The 11,947-nt window shown below is 49.9% G+C and overlaps 2 protein-coding genes across 2 annotated transcripts in view; both read left to right on the forward strand.

The window, feature by feature from the left end:
* Rtf2 (replication termination factor 2) overlaps positions 1 to 4,495 on the forward strand; it is a 30,894-nt gene extending 26,399 nt beyond the window's left edge. The window contains exons 7-9 of the mRNA XM_021155940.1: positions 1,010 to 1,067; positions 1,165 to 1,260; positions 3,162 to 4,495. Coding sequence (XP_021011599.1) covers positions 1,010 to 1,067; positions 1,165 to 1,260; positions 3,162 to 3,340 — 333 coding nt within the window. The 3' untranslated portion in view covers positions 3,341 to 4,495. The remainder of the gene's footprint in view (positions 1 to 1,009; positions 1,068 to 1,164; positions 1,261 to 3,161) is intronic.
* A 2,089-nt stretch (positions 4,496 to 6,584) lies between these two features.
* LOC110290120 (protein FAM209A-like) lies at positions 6,585 to 8,634 on the forward strand. Its single transcript, XM_021156604.2, has 2 exons — positions 6,585 to 7,173; positions 8,266 to 8,634. The coding sequence occupies exons 1-2, from the start codon at positions 6,928 to 6,930 to the stop codon at positions 8,527 to 8,529; spliced, it is 510 nt and encodes a 169-aa protein (XP_021012263.1). The 5' UTR covers positions 6,585 to 6,927; the 3' UTR covers positions 8,530 to 8,634.
* The last annotated feature ends 3,313 nt before the right edge of the window (positions 8,635 to 11,947 follow it).

Genomic DNA, 11,947 nt, shown 5'->3' on the forward strand with positions numbered 1-11,947 from the left:
AAAAAAAAAAAAAAAAAAAAAAAAAAAAAAAAAAAAGAGATGAGGGCCTTCCAAAATTCATTATTTTGTTTTATATGTTAGAGACAGGGTCTCATGAAGTCCAGGCTGGCCTCGAACTTACTGGTCTTAAACTCCTGATTCTCTTGTCTCTGCCTCCCCTGTGCTGAGACAGCAGGTGTGCTGTCTCTCTGGTACAGTTTTGGGGTTCTTATGGAAATGGTATTTTAAAGTAAGTTGTGGCCTGCCTTTCTGATCATCTGTGGGGTTAACTGTAATTTCAGAATGATCAGCCTTCTGGGGGATGAACGCTAACGTTCCTCAGTGAAAGCCTCCTCACAGCTGAGCCAGCATCAGAGGCTGACAGCTCTGGGGCTGAGTGGATGAGGCTCCGTGTGTGTTCTCGTGTGTGTGGGTTGTTATTGTCCCACTGCTCTTTTGTGTATGACAGTCACTGGAGATAGTGAGTGGCCTTTTATGTTTGTACTGCGCTTTTGGGGATCATCAGTGCCTCCTTAACACTGGATGGCTGCCCCATCACAGAGCAACTCTGTATGAGTCTGTGTGGACTCAGCCTTCTGTGAGGCATGGCTGCTAGACTGGAGACAGGTTGTCCTCGGAGAATGTGTCTGGCCATCAGAGGGACCCTGGGCCCTAGGCAGGCCCACTGACCCTGTGGTCAGTTACTTCTCTGTCTGTGTTCGAGAACCCCGTGACCAGCGGTGGCCTCCGGAGGCCGAGCTTAGTTTGGCTCCCAGTTCCACAGGGTCCATCGTGGCCAAGAGGTGTGGCCGCAAGAGTAGGAAGCTGCAAGAGAACTCCATCCACACAGGAAGCAGAGTGGACTGGGACTGGGGTGAGGTTGTACACCCAGTAGTGCACCACCACCTGCTGAAGGTTCCCTAAACTCCCAAACGGCACCACACGTTTGGGATCAAGTGTTCAAATAACCGAGCTGGGCGACTCTCCCAGTCAACCACCACACCCTCCAAAGGTTTCTTTCTTCTTACAGAAAACAAAGAAACCCAAGACAGCAGCCGAGTGTGCGTCAAAGCCGGGTACCTCACAAGGTATGACCTCAGGAACCTGGGTGCGGGTTGTCCACGGATACCAGGCCCTTGCTCTGCTTTGGCTCAAGGTTTGTTTTGCTGATTCTGTCTTCTCCAGATTCTGCAGGGCCATCAAAAGTGAAGTCTGGCAAGCCTGAGGAGGTGGACCCTGAGCCTAGAGAGAAGAAAAGTACCCTGGCTCCCAGGGGCGCAGGTGGGTCTTACTGAGCCAGCAGAGAACTGAGAAGGGATGAGAAAACTTAGGCTCTCCCGATCATTCATCCGTGGCGCCCGTGTCCTTTGAATTAAAGAGTAGCCAAAGGTTCTGGGCACAAAGCCCATATCTTACTGTTGTGCAAGCTTATGGTGCCATACCACAGCAGCACACAGAGCTACCCTCAGTGCTTCACAGTATGGAGGGCTTAGGCACTGCAGTCACACTGTGTGGAGGCCTTGGACACTGTAGACGCACCGTGTGGAGGCCTTGGACACTGTAGACACACTGTGTGGAGGAGGGCTTAAGCACTTCAGTGCCTTCCTATTCTCCCCTTTGGGTTCTTTCTCTCTACTTGCCTCTTTTTTCTTTTTTCTGAGACAGGGTTTCTCTGTGTAGCCCTGGCTGTCCTGGAACTCATTTTGTAGACCAGGCTGGCCTCGAACTCAGAAATCCGCCTGCCTCTGCCTCCCGAGTGCTGGGATTAAAGGTGTGCACCACCACGCCCGGCCCAACTTGGCTCTTTTGCCAAGTGGCCAAACTGCTCTTGAAACTCAATGTCTTTACTTCAAAGGAAGCATCGTTTACATCAGCCCCGTGGCAGAGGTGACACGGCCATGAGCACCAGGCCAGTCTGGGCCACATGCTTGAGTTCAGACTAGCTTAGTCACATGGTGAGTTTCTGTCTCAAAAAGAAAACAAAGGACAGGAGAGCTGGCTTAGCAGTTCAGAGCCAATAGTGCTCCTGTGAAAACCTGAGCTCTGCTCCTAGCACCCATATCTGGCAGCTCACTGCTTGTACCTCCACCTCCAAGAGACCTGACAGCCTCTTCAGGCCTCACCAGGCACACACATACACATACACGTACATATAAAGAAAAAACAAAAAAGGAAAATAAATATTTATACCATGTCTGGGGACACAGGCCTCTCATCCCAGCTACTCAGGAGCTGAGGCAGGAAGATCAAAAGTTTGGGGTCAGCCTAGGCAACTTACTAAACTCCTCTATCAGAATAACCCATAGAAGGGGCCTGGCGCAGTAGCTCAGTCAGTAGAGGGCTACTTACTCTACTTACTCTTGCTTAGCATGTGTGAGATCCTGGGTGCAGTGCCAGCACTGTAAGAAGTATGTAAAGTCCAAGTTCTTTTACGAGAAGAGACACACAGATGAGAGATGAGAGAGGGAGAGAGAGATTGTATTATGTCCAGCATAAATAGTGGCCAGTGGCTCCCATTCTGGCTTCAATCAGCATAGTAAGCTGGCCAGAAGAGGCCACTGGGACTTCTGGGCTCTTTGTCCTGGTTCAATACCAACCTGAGCGGACCAGGCCCTCAGCCTGAGTGCTGAGAAGCTGGGGACAGTCTGGTGCTGGCATACAGTGTTCAGCAAGGCCTTATGAGGTTGGGGCTCTGACTGGCTTTCAGGAGACACTAATAAGAGTCTGTGCTTCAAGCCAGGCATGGTAGCATGTGGCTATTTAGGAGGCACAGTTAGGAAAAGTCAGACTGGTCTACATACTAAGTTCTAGGCCAGCCAAGACTACATAGTGAGGCCCTGACTCAAATAATATATTGTAGGCAGGAAATATAGCTCAGTGGTTAGAACACTAGCACATATGCATAAAGCCTGGGTGCAGTATAAAGCAGTGTGATGGCAGCTTCTGTAATCCCAGCACTGGGGAGGTGACGGCCACAAGACCTGAAATCAAGGCCAGCCCCGGCTGCAGAGAGTTCAGGGCTGGGCTGGGCTGAATGTGTCTCTGCCCCTTCAGCTGCTTTCCAAATAGCAGCAAGACATTGGGAGCTTAGCCAATGGCATGCATGACTTGGTCCCTTTAAAACTTAGTCATTTGGAATGATCTTCAGCCCCAGCCTCACCGCTGTTGGCTTTGTTTTCTAGCTACTAATGGGAGTGCGTCTGGGAAAGTTGGCAAGCCCCCGTGTGGGGCCCTGAAGAGGTCCATTGCAGACAGCGAGGAGTCTGAAACCTACAAGTCTATCTTCACCAGCCACAGCTCTGCCAAGCGCTCCAAGGAGGAGTCTGCGCACTGGGTCACCCACACATCCTACTGCTTCTGAAGCGGGACCGGGCCCTCACCCTGGGTTTCCCGTGGCCTTTTGTGCCACACTTGCTTGGTGTGGCACCGTGCTATAAAGCTGTCCTCTGCAGTCCTCGGCCAGCGTGGTCACTTGCTGTGAGATCTTGAGGGCCCTGGGAGTGAGAAGTGGTGTGTGACCTCCCTAGTAGTGGGTCCACAGGCCATACCTCTCACCTAGCCTGGTGACTGCTGCTTCTATTAGGTAACAAAAGACTCCAGCTCTCAGTGTACACTCAGCTCATAGTGGTCAAGGAGGGAGTGGCCCCGAGCTTAGGGACAGACTTCCAACAGTCTTAGACCTTGCTCCTCACAGGGTTCTTCTTGTCTGATCAAAGACTGCAGAGAGGACGCACGCCTGACTGCCTGGTGCACACTAACATCCTTTTCTCTGTCTTCCTTCTCTCTCCCTCCGCTATCTTGGTAAGAGAATGGCAGCCATCCAGGTGCCGGTGGCAGGCAGGAATGACTCCTTTTCCATCCCCAGTTAAAGTTGGAACCTCTGTGACACTTCATGTGGTGTGGTAGATCTGCCTCTGGGCTGGGCAGACGGCTCACTCAGTGGAGAAAGCACTCGCCATGGACACTGGAGCACCAGAGTTTAGATCCTCAGAACGTTTATAAAAGCCCAGTGAGGGCAATAGCTGCCTGTGATCCCAGCTCCTGTAAGGCAGGGCTCCCTCGGCAAGGCACTGAGTTCAGGGTTCGAGGAGAACCTGCCTCAGGCACTAGCTGGGGTGCAGTTGAGAGATTCCCAGAGTCAGCCTCTGGCCTCCACACATGCCCACAAACTTGCAAACACTTAAAGTCCCTGTTCCCAAACCAAACATGGTGGCATGTTTAATCCACGCAGTCAGAAGACTGAGGCAGGAAGATCGCCAAGATGTCAGAGCTGGCAAGGTTACATAGCAAGCCCTCACCTCAGGAAACAACCCCAGAAAAGCCCCTGCTCCTGCTGCCCTCTGGTTTGCTGCTTGCAGGCGATGAGGCTTGGCTTCAAATACACTTGCGTTTATTCTGGGACAGTGCTGGGAGCATGGTGGGAGTGTGCAGCAGGGTGGGAGTGAGCATGGTCCAAGGGACCCTGGGCGCGTGACCTTTGCACTTAGAAAAATGAAATAAAGGCAGTGGAGACATTGGGGAGTGGTTTTGCTTTTGAAGCATGGCCTCACTATATGCATGGCTGGCCTCGAACTCACGATCTTCCTGTCTAACCTCCCAGAGGCTCCCAGGGTAGATAGAGTGCCTACCTAGCATGCACAGAGCCCTGGGTTCTGTCCACGGCATTACATATGCCAGGTGTGACAGGCACCTGTCACTCCAGCATTTGGGAGATGGAGGCGATGGATCAGAAGTTCAAGGCCCGTGCTGGAAGAGTTGGCTCAGAGGTTCTTCAGAGGTCCTGAGTTTGATTCCCAGCAACCGCATGGTGCCTCACAGCCATCTGTAACGGGCACCTTCTCCTGGTGTGTCTGAAGACAGCGACAGTGTGCCCATATACATAAAATATATCCGCTTTAAAAAAAAAAGAACTTCAAGGCCATCCTTGGCTACATAGAAGTGTTAGGCAAGCTTCGGATACGATAGACCCTGTCTTTAAAAAAAAATGAAACTTTATTGTCCAAAACAAAGCTAATTAACTCTTATTTCTCTGAGCTATTTTTAATACAGTGAAAACTACTCTAGAGGTATTTTTTGATGTTGTTAAATTCTCATAACGGTTACTTTACTTTGGTAGTTTTAATCAAAAGAGAACTTTATTGAGGATGAAAACAGTGTAAAACTCAAAGCTGCTCTGTCATTGAATTAGCACAACACCATTTCTCTTATCCTATTTTTACAAAGAAAACTTAGCCCTTGTAAGCCATATTTTACTAATTACAACCTTTAAATGTTTGCTTTTTTTTAAGATTTATTTTTATTTTTTTTTTTTTGGTTTTTCGAGACAGGGTTTTTCTGTGTAGCCTGGCTGTCCTGGAACTCACTCTGTAGACCAGGCTGGCCTCAAACTCACAGATCCACCTGCCTCTGCCTCCCGAGTGCTGGGATTAAAGGCGTGCGCCACCACCGCCCGGCACTTATTTCATTTATATGAGTACACTGTAGCTGTCTTGAGACACACCAAAAGAGGGCATCGGGTCCCATTTCAGATGGTTGTGAGCCACCATGTGCTTGCTGGGAATCGAACTCAGGACCTCTGGAAGAACATTCGGTGCTCTTGACCTCTGAGCCATTTCCAGCCCCTTGATGATTAAAAAAAAAAAAAAAAAAAAAAAAAAAACACTTTCACATCTCTCAACCTTAAAACTTCGATATCAGGCTGGCAAAACGGCTCACCAGATGGCTACCGATTGCCAGATCTGACTTCAAAAGCAGCACCTACAGACATGGATACCTAGCCCAGCAATACCTTCACCACGGGAATTTTCACGATCTTGCTCAGGGCCTGCCAAGAATAGCCCTCCAAACAGACTGCACTGCACCCCTGGCCACAGCCATAAGCACCAGGGCTACCTGCTTCTCTAGTGAGCGTCTGTAGCTGTCTAGATGTCAGGGCTCGTTTCTAATCCAGCAGGAGGGCCTGTGCCAGCATCTGGTAGGAGGCCCACAGAAACCAATGCTCTGCCCTAGGGGAACGCCCTGCTGCTCACTGGCCCCTAGACACAGGAGTCTGTAGAAGCCACGCCAAGCTCAGAGTGCAACACATTTGGAGGCAATGTGAGTGTAGCAGAAAGTCATTCCTCAGGTCATTTCTCAACAAGATCCCTCCAGTGAGGTACGAGGGACAAGCGTGGGCCTTGATGCTGCATGAGTAGTGCATCTGTCTGTGGTGGGTGTGTATGTTGTATGTGCACAGGTGCATATGTGAGCATGTGGAGACCAGAAGTCAACCTTGAGTATTATTCCTGAGACACTGTGCATCTTGTGTTTTGAGATGGTCTCACTGGCCCAGACCCCAACAAGTACTTCGCCTGGGTAGCCAGCAAGTGCACGTTCAGGCTGTCCCTGCCTCCCCAGCTCTGTGACTGCAAGTGCCCACCACAACTAGCTTTTTAATGCATGTGCTGGGGACTAAACTCAGGTCCGTACGTATGCTTGCATTCAGACACTTAACTCCTGAGCCATCTCCCTGGCTCCTTGGGTGACAGTCCCCACGACCCTTAGATGGTAGTGTAGGCCAAAGGAAAGAAATCCATGAGCCCTTAGTGAGTGGCCTGTGGCTGGTAACCTTGTACCTCTATGGGACACCTTGTACCTGCATCTTACCACTGTCTGGATCAAATAAGTGAAACCAGAAACAGACGATGGCCTCTCCTTAGAGGGTGCCAAGCTCAGAACATTCCAGCAAGGAAACAGCATCCTCTTTTCTCGTCCCTAGAAGTCCTATGGGCAGGCTACTCACGGTGAGTGAGCCTCAGGCTTCTTAAGCTAAAGGCATCACAATGCCTGGAGCTGTTGGCTCAGGGCCCTCTGTGACATCACGAGCCCCCAACACTAGCCCATCAGTCTCTCCAGCACCACGGCAGGCAGCCCCACCATGTGTAGTTCCCTGGGCCAGCTCTGCTCACCATGCGGACGCTGAGATGGTTCCTGCTCTTATCTCTGTGCGTCTCTTGTGCCTGTGCCTTCATGTTTTCTTCGCTGAGGGAGAAAACCAAAGAAAGCCCAGGGAAGGTGCCTTGCGGAGGACACTTCCGGATTAGACAGAATCTTCCAGAGAATGCCCAAGGCTGGCTTGGGAACAAATGGCTCTGGCTTTTTGTTGCCATTATGATATATGTGATGCTGAAGTTTCGAGGAGATGGTGAGAATAAGGTAAGGATGTCCTTGGTCATACCACAACCATTCATTCGCCCTCAGAAACCCAGGTTCGGTTCCTACAAGTAGGACCACTAGTGTCTGACCTTGAACTTTGGCCAGAAAGCCCTATGATGATAGCTAGGTGAAGTTGCTTCCTCAGAGGATGAGATGGTTTGAGATGGGTTCCTAAACAGCTCATGATTTTCCTGTGAAGTAAGCTTTGTTTATTTTCCCCGACTTGAGAGTAGACTCTGGAGCTCACGGTGTGTTCTGTGGTGTCAGACCTGCTCACAGGGCCAGGCTCACACACTCCAGGTGAGGTGAGCTCTTTATTTCCCTTGCTTTTGACTCACTGAAAATTTCTGAGCCAAAGGAAGTTTCATCTGGAGTAAGGTTTGAGGCCTCTACTCAAGAGTCACTATGGATGTTCCCCCACAGTGACTTGGAGCTCTTCAGGGATTGGAGGGACAGAGGTTCAGTCTAAGACAAACCCAGCATTTCAAGACACGGTGGCCAGGGTCTAGGAGACGCCTCGGTTGGAAAAATGCAACCTTGAGGACTCAAGTTCTATCCACAGCACCCAGATCAAAGTCAGGCCTGGCGGTACCTGCCTGACCTGGAGAGCTGGGGAGGGAGGCTTAGGAGGACCTTGTTAGACAGCCAGTCTAGCAGAGTTCTGGAGTCCCGGCTTCAGTGAGAGACCTTACCTCAGGAAATCTGGTGACGTGGTGAGGAGGACAACCAGTATCTGTCAACCTCCACACACACTTTCTGGCTAGAGCAGGGCGGCCAAGCTGCCTGTAAAGAAAGGCTCAGGTGGGAATCGTTTTCAGCTCTACAGGCCATAGAGTCTCTGTGGCAGCTACTTCCTCCCTCTCTGTCATTTGAGCCTGAGAACAGGCCCAGCTAATAACGGAGCTTGGCTGTGTGCCAATAAAACTTTATTTACAAAATCAAGCCGCAGGCCAGTTTGGTCACAGTTAAAACCAACAACATCCAGACTATGTTTGTTATTGTGTCCCCTCTTGGCTGAGTCTAACTTTTGGAACTGCGTTAGGAACGAGTGAGGCCACTGGAGTACTTCACCCGGAATCTCTCTCTTGACAGGAGCAGCATCCTCCTGGCCTCCGAGGCTGCCAGCTTCGCTCTCCACCAAAGAAAGCTCAAAATATGTCCCCCAACAAAGACTTCACTTTCAATACTTTAACCCAGCTCGAGATGGAATTGGTGAAATTTGTGTCCAAGGTGCGGAACCTTAAGGTCTCCATGGCAACTAACAGTAACTCCAGGCTGCAGGTTCCAGATAGCCCCACGAACCTGTACAATAATGTCACAATATATGAGATATGGGGGGAGGAGGACTCTGAGTGAAGGGGTTTATAGTAAAGTATAAGAGAAGACAAGTCTAGTAATGACAGACAGTATCCGAACTAATAAAGACTATTCTGAAGAAGAAAGAGTCCCCCCACGTGAGCTCTTTCTCCCCTCCACCACTCCTCTTGTTTGTTTGTTTGTTTTTAACTGGAGTTTCAAATGCAGCCTTGCAAAGTCCCAGCAGCCTTGGAAGGCATTACTGTCTTTCCCTTGCCCAAGTCCTCCACAGGCATGCAGAGATCACTGATCTGAGCACAGGTCGCTGGTCCTGGGGATCTGCCAGGCTCCAGAATGTGGAGGCAGGCGCTGACATTTTCCTGGACACTCTTGGTTTCTATATATTATCATATCAGATTCGAATGACTAATTTCATCCCAAAGTCAAACATCATGGGTTTAAAATGACAGTGACTCCGTCAAGAGAGGTAATTCTGGAACCTTCTGCTTCTCACTACAACCGGGAAAATCTTTATTCATTCCATCCTACAGGCCTCCTGCAGCATTACAAACTTCTTTTTTTCTAGTAAACTAGCAATTACATGTGGACTTTTAGAGCACAGAAACAACGGGTTTTATCTGTTCCAGTCTGTGGTTCCAGAATTGGAGACAGACAGTGCACAGAGACTCAATAGGGAGGAGGGGAGGAGATATCTTCTACGGCTTTGGGTTTAAGATACTGATGAACTAAACAAGGACTCTCGAGTTAGTCTTTTTAAATGTATTTTTAAAATATTTATTTATTATATGTAAGTACCCTGTAGCTGTCTTCAGATACTCCAGAAGAGGGCATCAGATTTCGTTATGGATGGTTGTGAGCCACCATGTTGTTGCTGGGATTTGAACTCAGGATCTTTGGAAGAGCAATTGGAGATCTTAACTGCTGAGCCATCTCACCACCCCCCTTAAATGTATTTTTATGTATGTGCACATGCCTGCCATTTGTATGCACACCACAGGCATGTCAGTGTCTTCCGAGGGCAGAAGAGGGCCCTAGAGGGCGCTGCATTTACAGGTGGGTGTGAGTCCTTTTACCAGCTGAGAAGGGTTGGCTTACAGTAGTGTCAGAATGGGAACCCGAGAGAAGCTGATGGCACGAGTTATTTTCACAACATACAAAGGATCCAGATGGGCAAGGTAATAATGGTATTGAGAGAGCTACCGGTAGTTTCAGTGTTTCAATATGGGCATATTTCAGATGTAGTTTCAATGTTTCAATATGGGCATATTTCAGATGTTCACCACACCTGTAACTGCCAAGGTAGACAGTTCACTGGCTGCACCTGGCCCACTGTCTGGGTTTGTGCTGCTTTGCAAGCTATTCATTGTTTTTATATTGTCAAGTGGGTTTTTAAAAAAAAATCAAACTCACTCCCATTTGATGTGAAAACGACAGATGAGGGTCTAAATCCTCCCAGAGCTCGGCCACGCTGGCTAACTTAAACATCACTGGTGGCTGCTTTGATGCCACTGGGGCAGACGGAATGACTACATCAGAGTGGGACACTTCGCAGATTTGACTGGTCTGACCCAGGAGAAACTTGCTACCCTCTAGTCTGTTCTCCACCAATGGAAATGACACACCCCACCTGCAGCCTTTCCCATGAGTGTTATGAAATGCCCCGGTGGCCCTTGGGAAGAAAATTGAAATGTGAGACATTTGTGGCAGGTGGGGGACAGCCTCTAGGACCCAAGTAACAGAAAGTGGGCCTCTCACCACTCAACACAGGAGGCGGATCCACCACAGGCCCTGGAAGAAAGAATGAAGCCTTGAGTGACAGCTGATGCTGGCACCTGACACAGCCTTGGGAGATGCGTAGTAGGACTCTTCTGGCCAGTGGGTAGCCTATGCCCTCAGAGGGACTGTGTTGTTTTAAGTCGTGAAGTTTCTGGTCATTTTCTTAGGTAGCGATAGAAAACAAGTCCAATGTGTGGTGCATGCAAAGTGGGTTAAAGCGTTGCTTCTGTCTGCTGCTGCTGACACACTCAACCTTGCCTTTCTCCTGGCCTCTGGTCCCAAGCCACAGGAACGAGGCCAAAGAAATCAACAGCAGAGGGCCTTGAGAGACTGTTCCTGGAGTCAAGATCGCACACCTCACCCAAAGGAGCCCTTGACCCGCAGCAGCCTGCGCCTTATTCTGAAAAATGACAGATCCCGGAGCCGGGTGTGCAGCTCGAGCATCTGCCTTGTGTGTGCGTGATGCTAGGTTAGATCCCTGTGCTGCATAAACTGGGGTGTGGTGGTTCATGCCTGAGGAGACAAGAGGATCAGAGCCTCATCCATATAGGAAGGTCAAGGCCAGCCTAGGATATTATGAGCTCCCAGCTTAAAAAGAAAGGAAGAAAGAAAGGAAAGAAAGAAAGAAAGAAAGAAAGAAAGAAAGAAAGAAAGAAAGAAAGAAAGAAAGAAAGAAAGAAAGAAAGAAAGAGAAAAAAGGAAAGAAGGAAAACTTAAATTAGCAGAAAGTTACCAAGAGGCAAGCCCCCCACCCCCAACGCCCTTCATTTATCCTGTAGGTGACTTAAAGCACAGCAGCAGACCAGAAAATTGACATTAACCCAATGTTGGTAGAACCCTGTGTTCTTTTGTACCAATAATCTGTGGCACCATCTCCCAGGCCACATCCACGGCCACTTCCACTCCTACCTTGCTGCTGTAGCCTATGAGGCCAGTCTCCTCCTGGCTAAGCTGGCCCAGCTCATCCCTATCCAGCTGACATCTGATGTCTCCCAGCTGACATCAATAGCCCTGTTGCCATTCTGGTCTCCCGTGTCAGCAGCAGCCCCAGCGAGGCCTTCCAGGAGTTAGCAGGAAGGAGCCCTTCCATACCTCAGCATTGGCACGCTCTCTCCCCTGTGTGCAACCAGGTATCTCACTAGACTTCCTGCCCTCTTATTCCGTCTACAAGCAATGTGGAGAGGCTGGGGCTTGTAGCCAGAAGTGTGTCTTGGATCCTCAAACAGTCCATAGCCCCCAGCTCCCGAACCCCGAGGGAACCCAAAGGGACCAGGGATTGTCTGTGGGTGGGCTGGGATGTCTGACCACCAGGAGAGCTGAGTGCCTAAGATGTAACTCCACCCCTTTTCCCTGCCTTGCAGTAAGGGAGGGGCACCTAGTTTGGGAAGAAGGTGGTCAATGCTACGCCGGAGAGAAGCTGCCATAAGTCCCACGGGTGTGTACGTGTACAGTGGCCTTCCTCTGGCAGTATTTCCATTCCATTTTGGACTCAGACTTCTACCTGGCTCTGCAGACTGTGGGGTCATCAGAGATGTTACCAAGGCTCCAATAGCCAAAGCTTTGGGGAAAGTCCCCAACCCCAGGAAACACACCTTTCCCCTCTCCCCCCTCCCCCTCCCCTCCCCCTCCCTCTCCTTCTCCCCTCCTCCTCCCTCTCCCTCCCCTTCTCCTCTGAGAGAGT

The sequence above is a fragment of the Mus caroli genome, chromosome 2 (assembly GCF_900094665.2).
Source record: "Mus caroli chromosome 2, CAROLI_EIJ_v1.1, whole genome shotgun sequence".
Taxonomy (NCBI): Eukaryota; Metazoa; Chordata; class Mammalia; order Rodentia; family Muridae; genus Mus; species Mus caroli.

Bases quoted from the DNA above. Each gene is read 5' to 3' on its own strand.
- LOC110290120 (XM_021156604.2), top strand. From the start codon at position 6,928: ATGCGGACGCTGAGATGGTTCCTGCTCTTATCTCTGTGCGTCTCTTGT. The intron at 7,174-8,265 runs GTAAGGATGTCC...CTCTCTTGACAG, and splicing joins GAGGAGATGGTGAGAATAAG to GAGCAGCATCCTCCTGGCCT.